Source organism: Nerophis ophidion, linkage group LG15, assembly GCF_033978795.1.
Source record: "Nerophis ophidion isolate RoL-2023_Sa linkage group LG15, RoL_Noph_v1.0, whole genome shotgun sequence".
In the NCBI taxonomy this organism is placed as follows: domain Eukaryota; kingdom Metazoa; phylum Chordata; class Actinopteri; order Syngnathiformes; family Syngnathidae; genus Nerophis; species Nerophis ophidion.
In genome coordinates this window covers 22,471,281-22,493,305 of record NC_084625.1, presented here as the reverse complement: position 1 = coordinate 22,493,305, position 22,025 = coordinate 22,471,281, and the positions used below count along the sequence as shown (strand labels likewise).

Sequence of the window (22,025 nt, the reverse complement as noted above, 5' to 3'; positions counted from 1 at the left end):
TTTCAGCTGGAGAGGGACGCCTACGTTCAGGCCCTGGCCAGGTTCACGCTGCTCACCGCCAGCTCGGGCATCGCCGAAATGAAGCAGAAGAACATCGACACCATCAAGACGCTCATCACTGTGGCACACACCGACGGAAACTACCTGGGAAACTCCTGGCACGAGGTTAGCCTTTTTAACTGTCAGATCAGTACATTATTGTCATTTATAAAAGGTACACTTGTGAAATATTTCCTCATTTTTTCTTAAGGCAATTGAGGACATGTTCCAAGGTGTTCATGCTATAAATCAGTGTGAATGTTTTTATCCATTCAGATCATGAAGTGCATCAGTCAGCTGGAGCTGGCTCAGCTGATCGGCACCGGGGTGAAGGCCCGCTACATTTCAGGGACAGTGCGGGGCAGAGAGGGCTTTTTGGCCAGCACCAAGGAGCAGAACAACGATGAGTACTTGGGCCTGGGTTAGTAGCACCTCATTCTGTTATGTCTAGGCCTGGGTTATTCAATCAATTAATCAACGATAAATGAAAAATAACTTCGCCCGCATCAAAACATTCTCTGTGTGGGTGTTTTTTTTCTCTGTCTCACTTTGTGCATCACTCTCAGCACTTGAGTTTGTTTATGTAATAGAAGAAGTAAACAAACCAAGTGAATCCTCTCTCATAAGTCATCCAAAATCTTTGTTTTGGTTATGCCAAAGCGAGACCGCTAGCTTACACACACACACACACGATGCACGGACAGAGAGCTTTGCTCGTTGCGACTCGCAAGTGAGAAGCACCGCAAGGTAACAACGATTATGAGGAAAAACGATAATTGCAAATCCAAATGTCACAGTGTGGGAATAATAAATCGACGAAACAAACGCATGACACTGTTTTCCCAACTAGGGAAAAAAGTGTACTTCAAGATATACAATATTTATTAATGGGCAATTTTTGTTCACAGAAATTGAGTAAATCAAATTTTTATTGTTTGTTTATTTTAAGATAAGAAAGATTTTCACCTTCCAATTACAATGATAAAAATACTGATGAGAGATGAACGATTATAGCGTTTTAAAGGGTAACTTTTATTATTAGTGTTATATACTGAATTACGATTACATAATACAATGGTGCTGACTACAAAATATTTTATAAAAATTTGTGGGACAATATTTATCGTACAGAAACATGTTATTGGCCCAGGTGTATTGAGGCCAACATCTTGACAAACGAGTCAAATCTGCTGTTACTGATCACCTCTGTGTCCTGTTGTGCAGTTGGTGGTACGGTGGACCGGAAGCAGATTGCCAGTATTCAGGAGTCCATCGGAGAAACCAGCTCTCAGAGTGTGGTGGTGGCTGTGGACAGGTACAACAAAAACACTAAGCATTGTTAAACATAATTTCAAAGACTTTATTGTCATGTTTTCTCTGCTTTAGGATATTCACAGGTTCTACCAGACTTGATGGCAATGCAATAGGTGAGTCCAAGACTGATTAACCCCTTGAAGTCATTGTTGAGAGAGTTCATTGCTCATTGAGAACATCTCTCTGTGCGTCAAGTGGATTTTGTGCGCTGGCTGTGCGCCGTGTCCATGGATGAGCTGGCCTCGCCCACGCACCCGCGAATGTTCAGCCTGCAGAAAATAGTGGAGATCTCCTACTACAACATGGGCCGCATCAGGCTGCAGTGGTCCAGGATCTGGGAGGTCATCGGAGACCACTTCAACAAGGTGGGCCACAATTCAGTGGCATAGAAGGGATTCAACTTGAGCGTTTTAGATAAGTTTAGTTGAATATTTAATGCAACAAAATAGATGTGAGCTGTGAACCTACCTATTTAAATGTCTTTTCCAGAAATTTGTTTCTTCAGGCTTTTGATTGGTTAAAATGGCCTAATGGTTTAAAGTTGTAGCACCATCTATTGTTCTGGCATGACAGCACTAGAAGTTTTTTTGTTTTTTTTTTATCACATCCACTATCCCCTGGCAGGTGGGCTGTAATTCCAATGAAGACGTGGCCATTTTCGCAGTGGACTCCCTCAGGCAGCTGTCCATGAAGTTCTTGGAAAAGGGCGAGCTGGCCAACTTCAGATTTCAGAAGGATTTCCTGCGGCCGTTTGAGCACATCATGAAGAAGAACAGGTATGAAGAAAGCAGTGGACCTTACCCGTTTCAGTTCCTCAGCTATAAATGAGGCTCTGTAGTTTTCCCATTGATGCAAGATAATCAGTGGAAGTATAGATCTCTCTGGCGATGGCAGGTTGCAGCAAAGTGTCATCTCGCTTATGCTGCCTTTTCAATAGTTCATCAACGACACAGCAGCTTTGTCGACAATTATCCTTCCCTCAACACTCCTCCCTTCATGCCTCCTTCAGGTCGCCCACCATCCGAGACATGGTGGTGCGCTGCATTGCTCAGATGGTGAACTCCCAGGCGGCGAACATTCGCTCTGGCTGGAAGAATATCTTCTCTGTCTTCCACTTGGCTGCATCCGACCAGGACGAGAGCATTGTGGAGCTGGCCTTTCAGACCACGGGGCACATCGTCAGTGAGTGCTTCACACTCAAGACTGCTTAATAGGAATTATTTGTTGTGTTAAAAAAAAACATCGAACATAATGATTCCCATTTCCTCTCCAAGCGAATGTATTCGAGAAGCACTTTGCAGCCACCATCGACTCCTTCCAGGACGCTGTCAAGTGTCTGTCGGAGTTTGCCTGCAACGCCTCCTTTCCAGACACCAGCATGGAAGCCATTCGCCTAATCAGACACTGCGCCAAATATGTCTCGGAAAGGCCACAGGTGGTCATCACTTCCTGGATAATGCATAATCCTGCTCAAGCGCCTCATATCCGGTCCTTAAAGCAACAACATTATGTAATAACTGCTTACCTTTTTGTGGCAGGCCTTCAAAGACTACACCAGTGATGACATGAATGTAGCACCAGAGGACCGTGTGTGGGTGCGAGGCTGGTTTCCCATTCTCTTTGAGCTCTCCTGCATCATCAACAGGTGTAAACTGGACGTCCGCACCAGGTGTGTTGCTAGTTTGTGTACCGAATTGTTTTGGAAGCCACATTTCCAGAAAGCTAAGGACCGGGGCTGTACTTCTCCCTTCATTATTAGTCTTATTTAGTATATTCTGGAGAACCAGTGTCCTCTACAGTACACATTAGATGTTGCTTTATTTATTTGGTCCTGTGTAGTCCTGTGTTCAATCTTTCTGTGTGGAGTTTGCATGTCCTCCCCGTGACTGCGTGGGTTCCCTCCGGGTACTCCGGCTTCCTCCCACCTCCAAAGACATGCACCTGGGGATAGGTTGATTGGCAACACTAAATTGGCCCTAGTGTGTGAATGTGAGTGTAAATGTTGTCTTGGCCCTGCAATGAGGTGGCGACTTGTCCAGGGTGTACGCCACCTTCCGCCCGATTGTAGCTGAGATAGGCTCCAGCGCCCCCCGCGTTCCTGAAGGGAATAAGCGGTAGAAAATGGATGGATATTTTGTAAGAGTTACAGAAACGCTGTGCTGTTTTTAAGGACCTTCTGCAATAAAGTAAGTCAAAGATCATCTACATGATAGCACTTTAGTGTTTTTAAGAATCCGTTGCAAAAATGCGAGTCTCTCGCAAGATTTTGTAACTAAACTTGCGCGCCAGCAGTTGAATAGCACAAATGATGAAAAAGAGAGGACCTAAAATGGTACTTTGAGGATTACCACTTGTATGACTAAAGAAGTTGAACAAATGACTACTGACTGGATCTAAAGTAAACAAGCTTCAGCAACACATTTGTTACATAAATCACGTGACAGGGAAAAACAATTTTAACTACCTAAAAGGAGAGATTTTGAAGGGGTGTCTAGAGAAAGGCCTCAATTGTAAATCACAAATTTGAACCCCAGTGTTCTTTGTTTGCTAGCAAGGTTAAAATGTCAATGCAAGGATTTGCCAATGTGTTTACATGGTCCAAGTTCCTTTATACAACAGGAGCACTCTAGTCATTTTTAGGAATTTGCTTCAAAAATGTTTCCCAAGTTTTGAAATGAACGCAGGGGAGCGTATGGGGTCAATACAGGGCTGGATTTGCTCCTAGGTCATCAGGTGAATAGCCCTGCCTTAGTTTAACAAATGCCAACTAGTGTGGTTAACCTCACTCCTTATTGTCTTAAGAGCTGTTGTGGGCTTTTAGCTTGCTGGCTAGTGCTGCTCGACGTGTGGTTGCTGGTGTCCTTTTAATGCAGCCTCACTCTCTTGGATAAAAAATATAAAGTGGAAATTGGCAATGTTACTCTGTATGTTTTTTCAAGGGGCTTGACGGTAATGTTTGAAGTTATGAAAACATATGGGCACACCTTCGAGAAGCACTGGTGGCAAGACCTCTTCAGGATCGTTTTCAGGATCTTCGACAACATGAAGCTGCCCGAGCAACAGACCGAGGTAAGTCACCACCCTCTGAGAAAACTTTCATGACGCTCACCGAGGCCTTGATACCTCCACAGAAAGCGGAGTGGATGACGACCACCTGCAACCACGCACTTTACGCAATCTGCGACGTCTTCACACAGTACTTTGAGTCGCTGAACGACGTGCTGCTGGATGACATTTTAGCTCAGCTCTACTGGTGTGTGCAGCAAGGTGGGTGCACGAAGCTCTACTTCTAGGACATTCGAGATTGCTTTTTTTGGCGTCACCATCTGTGTTTGCTTGTGTGTGTGCAGATAATGAGCAGCTCGCCCGCTCAGGCACTAACTGTCTGGAGAATGTCGTCATACTGAATGGTGAGAAATTCTCCCCCGAGACGTGGAACAAGACATGCAATTGCATGCTGGACATCTTCAAGACCACAATCCCTAACGCGTAAGCCTTGCAAGACGTACTGATCCTAAAGCCAACAGTATCTGATGATTGTGTTCCATGTATCTCAGGCTGTTAACATGGAGGCCAGCAGGAGCAGACGGAGAACACTTTACACAAAGTCTGTCAGACAAGCAGCTGGTGAGACTTCCGCCAAATTAATCACCATTTGTTACTTACATGTGCTCTAGATGGTTTCCCGTATTTGTCTGCCAGATTGTCTTAATTTCTGTCCTCCTTCTTCTCAGGACTCCATTTCCCAGAAGTCAGTGGACCTGCAGCTCCGCCCCGATGACCAGCGCTCCATCAGCAGTGCCGACAGGGTCACAGTGGAGAGCCGTCATCAGAGCCAACAGGGCGCCAACCCCGCTGTGCCCAACGAGGATGGTGTCAGGAGCCGGAGCTCTGCGAGTGAGTGAGGTCTTTTAAAAGGGAAAGCGACACACATCCAAGGAGGTTCTGAGCTTGATGTTCCGCAGGGGGGCTGGAGCAACGCTTGTTCGCAGCCTTGCTCATTAAGTGCGTGGTGCAGCTGGAGTTGATCCAGACCATCGACAACATTGTCTTCTTTCCCGCCACCAGTAAGAAGGAAGATGCAGAGAACTTGGCTGCAGCTCAGGTACAAACAACTGTAGTCCAGTGAAGACGTTGGCTTTTTTGTAGGGCCGCACGATTATCGGGTCAATATTGGAAATTATTACATCACACCAATAATCCAATAACTTCGATAACTGGTAGAAATTTTAAATAAAATGCTCCAATGAGGCGAGATTACCCATACTGCTTTGTAGGGGAATTAGGGTAAACAAATCAAGCTCCCTTACCTCAGGGGATGTTCCAAACTGCCAGACCTCACTACTCATCAGAGGGAGACATCCAATCCGGCGTGCCACCTGAACCAAATGCCTTGCAAACACTCAGCGAGGGGAAATAAAACACCTGTCTTCTACACATCAAACCTCACTGGCCACTCACTAAACAAAAACAAACAGAAAAAGAAGAAGCTATCGGAATCAGATTTATTGGCCAATTATGTTCAACACACAAGGAATTTGATTTGGTAGACGGTGCTCTCTTTGTTCAATGCGGGAAACACGCGACAACAGTGCCTTATTCCGGTGCAAAGTGAATGCAGACTCATCCAACTGCAACAAGTGCTCAGCGGTAAAATTGTGGAAGTAACGTAGCATCCTGACAAGAAACACAAAGGGTCTTTTTCAACTTTATTGCCAACCTTAACACAGCAAGAGCAGCCCTCATTACAGCGCTAGCCTCTTCAGTAACTACAACAACACACTTTCTCACGACTGTTACTGTGAGCAAGGTTGCATTCAGGGACACTAGGTATTTTGAGCATTATACATTCTCAACTCAAGTAAGGCGTTTTTTGCTTTTTCCGTATTGCTGCAAAATTCTGACAATTGGTTGAAGATTGTATTTAATTTATACCCCTTAAGTAAAAAACTTGTGGAACAAAATTCCTTAAAACTAATTGGTTTTTGTTTTTGCACAAATGTGCCTGTTTATAATTTTTTTAGTACAGGTTTGGTACTAGTATCAGTTAAAATGTAGACCATGCCCATCGATTATCAGGACATACAAGCTTCACTGATTTATTGATGTGATGTCATATTTGGTTCGGACAAATCTACAGGAAGAGTTTTTCAAATCCAGCATTGTTTGACATTTTCTTACCACCAGTGAGCATAAAAAAACACTCAAATGTACATTAAAAATATGATATACATCAATAATAAGGGTGTGAATCTTTGGTCATCTAACAAGTCGATCTGATTCTGATTCCTGGGGTGACGATTTGATTCAGAATTCATTCTCGATTCGCAATGTATTATTTTGTATAATAAATATAATGAAACCTTTTCAAAACAGTTCACCGGTTAGGAAAGCTGCTTCTGGTTTCATGGAGACGGCCTAAAAACTTTTTTTTTTTAAATAATACTTAAACAATAATATTTTAACTTTGTTTTTGTTTTTTAATTATCTGATGAATAAAAATTGCGATTTGGATGTGAATTGATTTTTTTGTACACCCCTAATAGATAGGTTATATGTATCAATCTTGAAAAGCAGGAAGTTTACAGTATCTGCCTGAAATACAGATAAATACAAATTGTGCATCACTACTGTTTAGCCATGTGTATTAAATAATGTTGAATTTAGGTACATTTTATGTGACGAATGGGTATCTTCTGACACAACAAAATATTTAAAAAATATATTTTTAATTTTAAAAGCTAAAAGATGCAGCACATCCGGAAAGTATTCACAGCGCTTCCCTTTTTCTCACATTACATTACAGCCTTATTCCAAAATGAAATACATTCACTTTTGTTCTCAAAACCCTCCAAACAATCCATCCATCCATCCATTTTCTACCGCTTATCCCCTCTAGGGTAGCGGGGGGCGCTGGTGCCTATCTCAGCTACAATTGAGCGGAAGGCGGGAACTCTCCAAACAATACCCCATAATGACAATGTGAAAAGTTTTTTTTATTTATTCAGCAAAAATAAAGAACCACATGTACATAACTATACACAGCCTTTGGTCAATACTTTGTTGATGCACATTTGGCAGCAATTACAGCTTCAAGTTTTTTTGAATACGATGCCACAAGCTTGGCAAACCGATCTTTGGGCTGTTTTGCCCATTCCTCTTTGTATCACTGTAGCCCTTCATCGCTATATTAAAAGTCAATAGCCTAGATTCAAGCCATTAATGCTGTAAAATACAGGAAAGCTCCAAAAATGATCCTAAATGTGGTTGAATTTGACCTTTTCTCCCTACCAAATCTTTTTTTTCACCTTAGCAAGACACTTTGGACACAGCTAGCTTCACAAAAATGTGCTATGGATAGAGAAGCTTGGCTTAGTAACCCCATCAAAAACATTTTTTTTTGGTTTGTAGCAAGAGGAAATGTGTTCAATAATCCTCTGTGTCTTGTATTTAGCGGGGTGCTGTAAACGCCTCAGACGTCCCCCCGGAGACACAAGACCAGGGCATGTTCCGCTACCTGACCTCGCAGCAGCTTTTCAAGTTGCTGGACTGCTTGCTGGAGTCACACCGCTTTGCCAAGGCGTTCAACTCCAACAACGAGCAGAGGACTCTACTGTGGAAAGCAGGTCACTCTCGTACTTGACTGTGTTGTGGCATTTATGGAAGGCCATGCTGCGTGTGTGACTACTTGTGTGTGTGTGTGTGTGTGCACTGCAGGTTTTAAAGGAAAGTCCAAGCCTAACCTGTTGAAGCAGGAGACCAGCAGCTTGGCGTGCAGCCTGCGCATCCTTTTCCGTATGTACACGGACCAGACGCGGCAGGATGCCTGGGAGGAGGTCCAGAGGCGACTGCTCGAGTAAGACGATGATTGAGTGTTGAGGGGAAATCAGCTTCATGGGAACGTGGACACCCTGCTAGACAGACCATAATACGCCACCAGACACTCTGATTAGTGGGAGGTAGTCATGTGTGGAGTAAAGGAAAGTGAGGTGCTTAATGGCTAACAGATGGTATTGTTGCAGTGTTTGAGAATAGAGGTTAAAGGTCATAGCCTTCTGAAACTGTGATCATTTTCATAATCCCATCAATCAGGAGCTAATTAGCATTAGTTTACCCTTTCCTCCTGATCAGACTCTTCGATATTACATTTTTTTGTCTTTAATTTTACCGTATTGACCCAAATATAAGACAAACCGAAATTACACTTTTTTCCCCCAAGACACTGTTTTGGAAAACATTTTTTGAGACAAAATTCTTATTTTTTAAAATCATGTTTTTGAACAGTTTGTTGATCATCGTCATCTTGTAATTAATTCCTCCTCAGGGTTCGGATGATCGCGTCCACACCAGGGATACAACGATTAACCGTGATTAAAAACATCACAAATGATTTCACCGCAAAAGCGCCACTATACCGTGTGTTTCAGTCCTCCTCATTCGCTATTAACGAACATAATGCTTATACAGTGGGTCCAAAAAGTTTTTAGTCAGCCACCGATTGTGCAAGTTCTCCCACTTAAAATGATGACAGAGGTCTGTAATTTTCATCATAGGTACACTTCAACTGTGAAAGACAGAATGTGGAAAAAAAAATCCATGAATTCACATTGTAGGAATTTTAAAGAATTTATTTGTAAATTATGGTGGAAAATAAGTATTTGGTCACTTCAAACAAGGAAGATCTCCGGCTCTCACAGACCTGTAACTTCTTCTTTAAGAAGCTCTTCTGTCCTCCACTCGTTACCTGTATTAATGGCACCTGTTTGAACTCGTTATCTGTATAAAAGACACCAGTCCACAGCCTCAAACAGTCAGACTCCAAACTCCACTATGGCCAAGACCAAAGAGCTGTCGAAGGACACCAGGAAAAGAATTGTAGACCTAAACCAGACTGGGAAGAGTGAATCTACAATAGGCAAGCAGCTTGGTGTGAAAAAATCAACTGTGGCAGCAATTATCAGAAAATGGAAGACATACAAGACCACTGATAATCTCCCTCGAACTGGGGCTCCACGCAAGATCTCATCCCGTGGGGTCAAAATGATCATGAGAACGGTGAGCAAAAATCCCAGAACCACACGGGGGGACCTGGTGAATGACCTGCAGAGAGCTGGGACCAAAGTAACAAAGGTTACCATCAGTAACACACTACGCCGACAGGGAATCAAATCCTGCAGTGCCAGACGTGTCCCCCTACTTAAGCCAGTGCATCTCCAGACCCGTCTGAAGTTTGCCAGAGAGCACATGGATGATACAGCAGAGGATTGGGAGAATGTCATGGGGTCAGATGAAACAAAAATAGAACTTTTTGGTATAAACTCAACTCGTCGTGTTTGGAGGAAGAAGAATACTGAGTTGCATCCCAAGAACACCATACCTACTGTGAAGCATGGGGGTGGAAACATCATGCTTTGGGGCTGTTTTTCTGCTAAGAGGACAGGACGACTGATCCGTGTTAAGGAAAGAATGAATGGGGCCATGTATCGTGAGATTTTGAGCCAAAACCTCCTTCCATCAGTAAGAGTTTTGAAGATGAAACGTGGCTGGGTCTTCCAGCATGACAATGATCCCAAACACACCGCCCGGGTAAGGAAGGAGTGGCTCCGTAAGAAGCATTTGAAAGTCCTGGAGTGGCCTAGCCAGTCTCCAGACCTCAACTCCATAGAAAATCTGTGGAGGGAGTTGAAAGTCCGTGTTGCTCGGCGACAGCCCCAAAACATCACTGCTCTCGAGAAGATCTGCATAGAGGAATGGGCCAAAATACCAGCTACTGTGTGTGTAAACCTGGTAAAGACTTATAGTAATTGTTTGACCTCTGTTATTGCCAACAAAGGTTATATTACAAAGTATTGAGTCGAATTTGTGTTATTGACCAAATACTTATTTTCCACCATAATTTACAAATAAATTCTTTAAAATTCCTACAATGTGAATTCCTGGATTTTTTTTCACATTCTGTCTCTCACAGTTGAAGTGTACCTATGATGAAAATTACAGACCTCTGTCATCATTTTAAGTGGGAGAACTTGCACAATCGGTGGCTGACTAAATACTTTTTTGCCCCACTGTATGTGCACAATTTGCACGGAACGAAAACCAAATAACTTTTCCGGCCCAAAAGATGATGGTTCACCCATCTTCAAAACCTGCCGAAAGAAAGTTGTGGCTAAAGGGTCTAATACATGCAATACGGTGCTGCTTTACACACCAAAGTAAGTAAGACATAATCTTTAATTTAAATAATGGTAATGGAACGTTTATTCATGAAGAACTGGGGTAAATATAAACATGTTATTTACATTCAATAGCTTAGTGTCGAGTCAATTACTGTATGTGTAAACAAACAGCAACTGGTTCTCATTCAGTGACCATTTCAAATAGAGATATCTATGTTGAATAAAGTATTGGCAATGTACGTTTATATAGGAAGAAGGACTGTGAATCTTTGGGCACTACACGATTCAATTCTTAGGGATTTAATGATTCGATTCAGAATTCAAAAAACAGTGGTTGCCAGTTCAATGATTAACTACTTTCCTCTGATAAACGTTTCAACAAAAGAAACTTAAGTTTTGTTTATTAAAATTATAACCAAACTTTTAACACAGATCCAGCAGATATGGGCATCTCCATCAACACTATGATTTGCTTGAGTGGCTGTACAGGACAGATAAAAAAAACAGCCAGTGTAAAACATTAAAATAGTTTATATTTATTATTTAGTACTATTACTATGTTATTTAATTTCTGTTCTTGCCGACAATAATAAATAACATCATAATCTGTTAGGATTATTGTGATTTTTTCTGCTATGAAATGAATCAATGCTTAGTAATCATGAGACTGTGATTATTACTCAGACTGCAATCGTACATTCAAACTCTGGGTTCCTTTTAACAGAACCAAACGTGCAAAATGTGAACGCATCCCTGTGTCTGTTTACTATGTGCAAACAAATTTTGTCTCATATTCAAGTCAGTACAGTAATTTTTCATCTTTCTTTGTTGTTTAGTGTGTGCAGTGAGGCTGTGGCGTACTTCTTGGCGTTGACCTCTGAGAGCCACAGGGAGGCCTGGACCAACCTGCTGCTCCTCTTCCTCACCAGGGTGCTGAATATCAGCGACGAGCGGGTGGGTGTTGACAAAAGGAAAGGGAGTCTTGTGACTTTGTAACCATCATTTGACAAATGCCGTCTGGTGTTTCTTACCGTCAGTTCAGGGCCCATGCGTCCAGGTACTACCCGCTCCTGTGCGAGATCATGCAGTTTGACCTCATCCCAGAGCTCCGGGCCGTCCTGAGAAGGTTCTACTTGCGCATTGGCTTCGTTTTTCACATTGCGCCGCTTCCTGCAAGCGAAAAGCAACCGGACGCCGGCGGGCAAGAGACGAGCCTTGAAGCAGAGAAGGAAGCTCAGTGACCATGTTGCCTCAGGCTTATGTCTCCATGTGGTCCAACACTTGCAGATGACTCACAGCTACTCTGGCGCCACCTGCCTGCAGCCTCAAGCCCTTTGCCTCGCAGGTTGGCTATCGGCACGGAAAGTTTGTAGCTCCACACTGCTGATCGTAACGCATATCTCTGACCTGCTCAGATGGAATATATTTTAAAAAACACAAGTGTGCTTCTTACTGTATATTTATAAACAAATTGTAACGAATGCGTGGTTTGCAAATATTCAACACAACTACAAAATGTGACATTTCCCTGCACCCAAATGGCTACCACTAATATCGATTAGCCTGACAAAACTAGTTGTACAGACATACTTCTATGTAATGTAATCTTATAACACTAGATCTCATTTATTTTGTATTTGTTTCTCTGGATTTGCTGCACTTGAACTCCATATTGGAATGCACTGGAGATTTTACTTCTCTGATCATTTATTTGACTGTAACATCTCCCACACACGGTATGATTTGTAGTTGAACAGCAAGTGAAGGGTTAAATTATTCCATTTTATATATTGTTAGGTTTTTAAAAAGGAGACGCGTTGACTGTGCTTTTGAAACTGGAAGTCGAGAGCATTATGATGCTAGCTGCTTAAACAACCTGTTTTCATGTTTTACCTTAGTTTTCACTCATGTGTACAAAATCAAAAGTTAATAATATATTGAATTTGTTTTGTTTTTTCTTGGGTTCGGGGTTAAGTAATATGTATAGAAGCAATGAGAGATGTTAGCTGTGCTTTATGTATGATTGGGATGCAGTCCTCATGGATGTAGAAACAATGTAAATGATGCAGCAATGTAAAGTTTTCTATGTTGCAAAAAAAAAGATTATGTACAACTTTCTGTACGATACATCCCTCTGGCATTCTAATCAGGTTCTAGGTCAATAAAGTTTTTGAACATGAGATCTCAAGATGCTGCCACCGTTATTAAATGCCATTTTGACACGCAATTCCTGCCTTATACACAAAAATGTAAACATACATTTGCCCTTAATTAGACACTAACAAAATTATTACAAAAATAAATGTATTTCCATGAGCAATGTGATGGCTTAAATAGGCCGGTTCAACACACATGAGAACAGCATTCAAAATTAAGTTAAAGTACCACTGATAGTCACACACACTAGGTGTGGTGAAATTACCCTCTGCATTTGCCCCATCCCCTTCTTCCACTCAAAATAGAGGAGTGAGCAGCAGCGGAGGCCACGCTCGGGAATCATTTTGGTGATTCAACCCCCAATTCCAACACTTGATGCTGAGTGCCAAACAGGGAGGTAATGACTCCCATTTTTATAGTCTTTGGTATGACTCGGCCGGGGTTTGAACTCAACCTACCAATCTCAGGGTGGACATTCCAACCACAAGGCTACTGAGCAGGCATCATATGTTTACTAATGATTTTGATATTACTACAAGGGGTCATCTTCAAGTTTTCACAATCTGTGACGAAACTACAAAAAATGCATGACAAAAAGAAAGCTTGAAGACTGCAAAAGTATGGATGCTTTCAAGAATGAGCTGAGAGAACAAAGTTGTGACAATGAGTATAGTAAAAATGATGTAGATGAAGCACAATTTTTGGAATGTTTTATGACAAACTGTCATAAAACTGTTTTAGGAAACAATCTGTTAAGAAGCGGAACAAGAACAAATAGCCATGGACGACAAAGGGATTTTAACAAGAAAAATTAATTTTATACAGTATTATATACAAAGGTCAACAGAGGCAGAAACCAGTATAAAGCATAAAAAACAAGCTAACAATCATCTTTGGATGACCAAAAACAACATGAGCTTGGAGCATCCTAAATAGCATCCTTAAAAATTTGTCGAAGCGGAGTTACGCTCAATATTTCTCGGATGCATATATATATATATATATATATATATATATATATATATATATATATATATATATATATATATATATATATATATATATATATATATATATATATATATATATATATATATATATATATATATATATATATATATATATATATATATATATATATATATATATATATATATATATATATATAGGCTTCACGGTGGCAGAGGGGTTAGTGCGTCTGCCTCACAATACGAAGTTCCTGCAGTCCTGGGTTCAAATCCAGGCTCGGGATCTTTCTGTGTGGAGTTTGCATGTTCTCCCCGTGAATGCGTGGGTTCCCTCCGGGTACTCCGGCTTCCTCCCACTTCCAAAGACATGCACCTGGGGATAGGTTGATTGGCAACACTAAATTGGCCCTAGTGTGTGAATGTGAGTGTGAATGTTGTCTGTCTATCTGTGTTGGCCCTGTGATGAGGTGGCGACTTGTCCAGGGTGTACCCTGCCTTCCGCCCGATTGTAGCTGAGATAGGCGCCAGCGCCCCCCGCGACCCCGAAAGGGAATAAGCGGTAGAAAATGGATGGATATATATATATATATATATATATATATATATATATATATATATATATATATATATATATATATATATATATACATACATATATTTATAAATACGTGTGTGTGTGTGTGTGTGTGTGTGTGTGTGTGTGTGTGAGTGTGTCCAGCCATCCATCCATTTACCGCTTTTCCCCTTTGGAGTCGCGGGGGGCGTTGGTGCCTATCTCAGCTACAATCGGGCGGAAGGCGGAGTACACCCTGGACAAGTCGCCACCTCAGCGCAGGTCCAACACAGATAGACAGACAACATTCACACTCACATTCACACACTAGGGCCAATTTAGTGTTGCCAATCAACCTATCCCCAGGTGCATGTCTTTGGAAGTGGGAGGAAGCCGAAGTACCCGGAGGGAACCCACGCAGTCTCGGGGAGATCATGCAAACTCCACACAGAAAGATCCCAAGCCTGGGATTGAACCCAGGACTGCAGGACCTTCGTGTTGTGAGGCAGACGCACTAACCCCTCCCTCACCGTGATGCCCATGTCCGAAATAAATACTTACAATACAAAGCTGCCGCGAGGTGGCAGTATAACACTATTCTGCCACTTCCTGTCTATCTGGACTGAACCATTCCGTTTGTCCAGGAGGTGTGTCGTGTTGCTTTGTAACGGATATTAGCATAGTGACCGATTAGGGAGCGTTTTAGGTTATTAATGTTTACTCTGATATTATATTTTTAGATTCATAAAAAAATAATAGAATGTCCAGAAAACGCGGGCTAAATTCGTCCACATATATTAGCGTCTAATAATGGTGTCATCCACTGTCATGGCGTCTCTGGGCCACTAGTGCTTGTTAGAGTTAGCCTTGTCATTGTGTCAGTTTAGTCTTTTTTTAGGTATAGGCTTTTGTGACGATTTGGCGAACGTTCATGGTTAGACGTCGAATCTCGATTTCTCCATAAGTCAACATGGCGGGTTCTAGCACGGCCCAGAAAACATGGGAGCTCACGAACAGCATGCAGGAAGTTCAAAGCATAGATGAAATTTACAAATATGACAAGAAGCAGCAGCAGGAGATCCTCGCAGCGAAGCCGTGGACGAAGGAGTAAGTTCTCCACACATCCTCTTACATATGTTCATCAACTATTTAAAATCACAATGAGAACGTGTTGGACTGTAAAAACACGATCAAGGTGGGCGGATCGATCCAAACTGAACCAGGGTGGTATCGGTATCTTATCGATATTTTCAATCTTCGTTTATATTTATTTCCACTAATGTTTGTGTATTTTGTTTTGTTTGAATGCATTAATTGTTCGTTTATTGTATTGTATCGTTATAAACAGCAACGATAAGTGTTAGATCTACTACAATCTACTACTAGTAAAAAAATAAAATAAAAGTATCAAAAAAGATACAGCGTGGCTCTGGGGGCCAAAAGCTAAAGAATTAAAATGAATATCAAATAGTAGTTGTTATTTTTGATTACTCTTTTTCACAAGAAGTTGTATGTCAAGGAATGGTTTTTTTTATGTTGATATTGTTACATTATTGTGTTAAATATATAAAAATTGTTCAAAGTTATGTGGTATTTTTTGTTTAGTTTTTCTAGAATACAACTTGTCCAGGGTGTACGCCGCCTTCCGCCCGAATGAAGCTGGGTTAGGCTTCCACGACCCCGAGAGGAAAATCCATCCATCCCTTTTCTACCGCTTGTCCCTTTAGGGATCGGGGGGGGGTTATCTTATCTTAGCTGCATTCAGGCGGAAGGCGGTGTACACCCTGGAAAAGTCGCCACCTCATCACAGGGCCCAACACTGATAGACCGACAACATTCACACTCACACACTTAGGGCCAAGCGGTACAAACTGGATGGATGGACGTTTTGTGTTTTAATTAAGATTATAGTCAAGAACAATAAAAATCTGTCTTAAGTGTATGGATCTAACGATATGAAAATCTCACAGTACAATATTGTCACAGTATTTATTAAAGGCCATGGTACTATATTGTCGTGGCCCCTTATAGAGACTTTGTAAAAAAGTCATAGTGTGTGAAATGAAGTGGCAGGAACACACTTATGTATTTGAACACAAATGGTAAAAAGTTCTAATCATATTTTTTACTCTTTTAACATGTGTTTTAAGCAAAAATAGGAACATCCACTGTCAAAAGCAAATATATAAATAAATAAAAAACCTAAGAGTTGAGGGTCTTTTAAAGTGACAATGTACACATCCGGTGTAACAAGTGTAAAACAATCATGTGCTGTTCAGTTTAGTGTCTGTCCACCTTTCCATTCATCCATCCATTTACTACCGCTTTGTGTGTCTCTGGGTTTTATTTCTGAAAAGTAGTATCCTCTGCAATGGACTATATATATATATATATATACATATATATATACATATGTATGTGTGTGTATATATATATATATATATATATATATATATATATATAATTTGGGAAAATGCTGATGGTCAGAAAAGTTAACTTACAATTTTACTTTTATTAATGTAAATACCACATATTTGGATGTTTAGCTTTGCCAGCTTCAAATATCTTCTCCATGTGATGATTTTATCAAGGAGCTTCTTATACAGTATTACCCGTACACCGTGTGTGGTGTTCGCGCTCCCACCGGGCGTTTTCCTCCCGCCGCAGTGCACGGTGACTTGCTCTGTGTCAGCTTGGAAACGCTCGAGACAAAGGTGGCGCACTTTGCAGTTCCCAGACTTTATATCTTATGCCAGAGAGTTTATCTATTCGCCAGGGTTTGTCTATTTGCTAGCAACATAACTCAAAAAGTTATGGACGGATTTTGATAAAATGTTTGAAAAAAAAAAATTCCTCTAATCTACAACTACTACGAACACACTTCTCCCAAATGCTTCTTTTTTTTTTCTCCTTTAAGGCATTTCACGCCCCCAACTGGCTGGTCCTGTGCTGCACGGAGAATTTGGAGAGATATAGTATATTTTTTAAACTAGCCAACGCAAAAATGAAAGAAAAATCTACACTCACCAAGTTTTCTATTTGGCAATATTGTAAAGATTTTGAAACCTCAATACCGCCGTATGTACAATATTGTTACATCCCTAAAGTCTTTATACCACCGATTTACTCGGCCGTTCTATACCAACCTCTAATACACAGCAGTTGTATCGCATTGATGACATGTATCTGTGTGTACCTCTTGACAGTCATCACTACTTCAAGTACTGCAAGGTATCAGCCTTGGCCCTCCTGAAGATGGTGATGCATGCCAGGTCAGGGGGCAACCTGGAGGTGATGGGCCTCATGCTGGGGAAGGTGGATGGAGAGAGCATGATCATCATGGACAGCTTCGCCCTGCCTGTGGAAGGCACAGAGACCAGAGTAAACGCTCAGGCTGCGGCCTATGAATACATGGCCGCTTACATTGAGAATGCCAAACAGGTTGGGTGCCGATGTAAACGACACGTACGTCCCGCTGCATGTCCACACTACCGCTTATACCGCGATCGTCTCAGGTTGGCAGGCTGGAGAACGCCATCGGCTGGTACCACAGTCACCCAGGTTACGGATGCTGGCTCTCCGGCATCGACGTCAGCACTCAGATGCTCAATCAGCAATTTCAGGAGCCATTTGTGGCAGTGGTGGTAAGTGCAATAGTCATTATAGTGTAACTAAATAATTTATATTTTGCTATTGTAGTCTCCTTTTTCTGCTATTTGTGCTGCGGCACCATGGGCACTGTGTAATTAAAGAGCGTGATTGCAACACACTTGACAGCCTGTGCTTGTGTGGACACACTTGAGTGGGTCCCAGAGGGGAAAGGTCTGCATGACCTCCAACCTCACTTTCCTGCTCGACTGTATCTTGCTTTCCACAGATCGACCCCACTCGGACTATTTCTGCGGGGAAAGTCAACCTGGGCGCCTTCAGGACATATCCAAAGGTAGGGGGAAATATTTTTAGATTATTAGATAAAAATGAGGATGAATTCTCAGCATTTAAATGTTTAATTCTTCGTTAGAAATGTATTTATAGGTGTTTGGACTTTAGAATGTGTTTTTTTTCCAGGGCTACAAGCCTCCTGACGAAGGACCCTCAGAATATCAAACAATCCCTTTGAACAAGATAGAAGACTTTGGTGTGCACTGTAAACAGTAAGTGATGCTGTATCACATATACTATTACTATTATACAATTATTTCTGCTGGTTGCTGACTGTTTTGTTCTTTATCTTTTTAGGTATTATGCCTTGGAAGTAACGTATTTTAAGTCATCCCTCGATAGAAAGCTGCTGGAACTCCTTTGGAATAAATACTGGGTCAATACTTTGAGTTCCTCAAGTCTTCTTACGGTATGTATGCATGTTTTAAATTTATTGGCTAATTAACATGTGTATTTTGGATTTACGGTTAATTGTTACATGATGAAAATTTGATCACTGGGGTGTGAGGCTGAGATGAACGGCAGTTAATGTGTTAGCTATAGGGATGGAACAGTATGAAAAAAATTACGGTCATTATCAGAATCACAATCAGAAATACTTTATTAATCCCAGAAGGGAAATTAAAATTTTCAGCACCATCCCATTCAAGAGCAGACAAACATTACAGGAAAACAGAACAGGATCGCTGACGGGTCTGCCAACTTTCGGCGCCCCTTACAAAAAAGGTGATGCTATCACCTTTATTGGATTATCACGGTATAGTTGAATGTGCTCAAAAAGGTTGTTATAGACACACCAAAATCTTTTTACAGATATTTTTTTTACATAAATAAAATAAATATACACACTGTTAGAAAACCCACTATTTTGCATGTTTTGTGCTTTTTATGCTTCACTTAGTGTTTTTAGCATATAATTGTATTTGCTTTAATGGCTTAGCATTTATTGTTTTAAATATTTATTCGTACTTTAGCACTTTAAGATTAATTTAAAATAAAAATGCATGACACAAATGTTCATTTATTATTTCTGGTGGGTGTTGCGGCGTCCTACTCTGTTTAGCAGTCTTTGAACGCATCGTAAAAACCCCGCTGTCTCGAATTCCTCTTAGTATAGAATAGAGCTGCACAGTTTTGAGAAAAAAAGTATTTGCGATTTTTCTCCCCAAGATTGCAAGTTGCAAATTTTTATTCTTGTACATGAAAATGCATAAAACTGCGAAAATAACGAGTAATGGAAGACATGTTACTTTCAGGCTGACAGTTAACATTCTTGTCTTGAGGTACCACACATTAGAACATTATGCAAAAATATATGGCTTTATGCAGACTTCTGTTGAAATCATGCGCCTAAACTGCAACAAATAAGGCTGTATGTTCCTCCTGTTTGTGTAAAGATAGCGCCTTGCGCTCCTCCGTCCACCGAGACAAACATTGTAAAAGAGTGAAGAGAGTGCTCACAGCGTTCAGTTAGTTCTACTGTCAAATAACGGCACGAGAGACGAACAAACAATTGGTGAACATGTCTGTCATTCAAATGGCGGTGACGGCGGGAGAGAGAAAAAAACTCAACCTCTTGTGGCTATTTATAGCACTAATTACAACATCAATGTGAATTATTTGTGCAGCCTTGGTACAGAACTATCACTCTGCACAGCTTTTAGTTATATGTACACAATTGAATATCTTAGTGGCTCAGACAGCAAAGTGTTAATGCAAGTTTAGATTGGGGTGTGTCATTTCTTAATAGTGATTTATGTTAATGGCTCTTGTTTTCATATTAGCATTTTGAATGGCATTTCAGCTAGCAAGCTGTCACCACTCAGTCTGTGAGTTTATAAAAGTGTAGTTAGTGCACTTTTTAAGTGTTTTTACAGTGGTTTTTCGATCATTTTAATTTAAAACTTTAATAATAGCCCTCAGTTTTACCGTGGTTAACATTAATACCGTATATCGTTATATCCCTAGGTAGCTAAGAGCTTTTGCTTGGTTATTTTGATAACCAGGCGGCACGGCCATTGTTACCTGTGGCTCATCTTTTTAAGTCACACACACAAATAAACATGTGAATTCGTATTGTGGATGCAGCCACTCTGTCCCCATTCTGACTACAGCAGCTAAATAGGCACCAGGCTTAACCAAACATTGCGCTCTTTGGGACTGCAGATGAAGACGAATTGACTAGATGTCAAGAAGGAGCGCCGACACAAGTGACAGGCTTTGTCAGCCCTGGCGCTGTCACCCCTGTTTGGAGGGGGGCCTTGTCATTGTCTTTTAATTACCTTCCCCACTAAAAACATGGGCCTCACCTTAAGCAAACCTTCCACTGGCTTCTTTTCATTCATCACCCTTCATAAACACACTTTTTGTACTGAATATGTTGTCCATCTTTTGTGAGGAAATTGTGCGTGAATTTCCTTTTCTTTCTCTTATTCCTGGTTAGAACTCTGAGTACACCACGGGCCAGGTGTTCGATCTGTCAGAGAAGCTGGAGCAGTCGGAGGCCCAACTGGGCCGAGGCAGCTTCATGCTCGGCCTCGACACACACGACAGGAAGTCAGAGGACAAACTGGCCAAGGCCACTCGAGACAGGTACAGTATTTAAACCTATAATAATACAGGGTGTTCATGCAGTCTCTTTACAACTCAACATATATATTATAAAAGTAAATTAACGCTAATTTGTGGAAATTATTACAGAATGAAGAATAGATATTGAAGTATTTTGCGCCACTTCATTCACCTATTATTTTTTGCAGAATGCACATCGTTGATACGCATTTTTTTATATAAGAATTATTTCAGGGGAGTGAAATGAATAAATCTTTTATTCAAAAATCTATTGTCATTAAAAATTTGAATAACTACACAATATATAGAACAGGGGTGTCAAACTAATGTTCATTTTGGCCCATATCACAGTTATGGCTGCCCTCAGAAAGCTGCTTGTAACTGCAAAACATACATGAAATATAGCCATTTTGGTGTAGAGTTTAATCGCCTCTTGATATTAAGCAATTGCTCCTTCATTTTAGGATTATCATTATTGACCAAAAATAATACAAAATTTAGCTATTTTAGAAATGATTTCAAAAAGAAAAACGCCTAGCTTGTTGTTTCACAAAATGAAAAATATTTGGCAAAGAACTGCAGTTGTATGCAGTACAATTTTTATGTCAAAATTTAAATAGATATAGCAAGAACGATGAAGTCTGTTATTTCCAGGCTTTCGTGGCTCCAGGCCCTGAGTTTAACACCTGTGATATTGAAGAATTCTGATTTACAAATTTCATCCATTGCTTTTGTACTATTATGTTTACATTGTAAAGGGACTTTGTGGACACGCTTTATATTTTATGTACAGTACTTTGTGCCAGAACTTAACTCAGTCCCTTTGTTTTCATTTAGCTGCAAAACGACCATAGAAGCAATTCACGGTCTGATGTCTCAAGTCATTAAGGACAAACTCTTCAATCAAATCAACACTTCTGGCAATTAAAACCACAACTCCAATTTAGAGTGCACATTTTGTTGAGTTGTATTGCCATTGGCACAATTGTATGTTTTTCAGCATCTGTCCCAAATCCTATATTTTTTTTTCATTTGATGGTTGTTGCCATTTAAACCTTACAGTAGTCAAGTACAAACATTAAAAACTGTGGTAGAAATTATTTGTCTGGTTTTATTTATTTTGGCTTTTATCCTTGATTTATTTTTTTTCCTGAGGGAACTCTCCTGAAGGAATCAATAAAGTACTATCTTATCTATCGATAGATACTTTTTTTTATTTGTTCAAGTTTAACAAAAAAAATCTCCATTGCTTTGTCAGAAAAAATACATTAATCCTAATGACATGATTAAAGAATATGCTGAAGG

General features: G+C 40.7%; 2 protein-coding genes across 3 annotated transcripts in view; both read left to right on the top strand.

Annotated features, from left to right (window-relative positions):
- The window catches only part of LOC133569470 (brefeldin A-inhibited guanine nucleotide-exchange protein 1-like), a 67,782-nt gene extending 55,073 nt beyond the window's left edge, over positions 1-12,709 (top strand). For both annotated transcript variants that reach the window (XM_061921838.1, XM_061921837.1), the window contains 19 exons: positions 7-165; positions 316-460; positions 1,264-1,354; positions 1,426-1,466; positions 1,549-1,718; positions 1,978-2,129; positions 2,363-2,535; positions 2,628-2,788; positions 2,892-3,022; positions 4,293-4,422; positions 4,485-4,620; positions 4,704-4,842; positions 4,911-4,980; positions 5,088-5,250; positions 5,319-5,458; positions 7,808-7,979; positions 8,071-8,209; positions 11,366-11,483; positions 11,567-12,709. In XM_061921838.1, coding sequence (XP_061777822.1) covers positions 7-165; positions 316-460; positions 1,264-1,354; positions 1,426-1,466; positions 1,549-1,718; positions 1,978-2,129; positions 2,363-2,535; positions 2,628-2,788; positions 2,892-3,022; positions 4,293-4,422; positions 4,485-4,620; positions 4,704-4,842; positions 4,911-4,980; positions 5,088-5,250; positions 5,319-5,458; positions 7,808-7,979; positions 8,071-8,209; positions 11,366-11,483; positions 11,567-11,770 — 2,634 coding nt within the window. In that variant the 3' untranslated portion in view covers positions 11,771-12,709. The remainder of the gene's footprint in view (positions 1-6; positions 166-315; positions 461-1,263; positions 1,355-1,425; positions 1,467-1,548; positions 1,719-1,977; positions 2,130-2,362; positions 2,536-2,627; positions 2,789-2,891; positions 3,023-4,292; positions 4,423-4,484; positions 4,621-4,703; positions 4,843-4,910; positions 4,981-5,087; positions 5,251-5,318; positions 5,459-7,807; positions 7,980-8,070; positions 8,210-11,365; positions 11,484-11,566) is intronic.
- A 2,298-nt stretch (positions 12,710-15,007) lies between these two features.
- Positions 15,008-21,820, top strand: cops5 (COP9 signalosome subunit 5). Its single transcript, XM_061921836.1, has 8 exons — positions 15,008-15,314; positions 17,414-17,648; positions 17,723-17,851; positions 18,085-18,150; positions 18,276-18,361; positions 18,447-18,558; positions 20,593-20,741; positions 21,558-21,820. Exons 1-8 carry the CDS (start codon positions 15,178-15,180, stop codon positions 21,646-21,648), a joined length of 1,005 nt encoding a protein of 334 aa, XP_061777820.1. The 5' UTR covers positions 15,008-15,177; the 3' UTR covers positions 21,649-21,820.
- Positions 21,821-22,025: the final 205 nt, after the last annotated feature.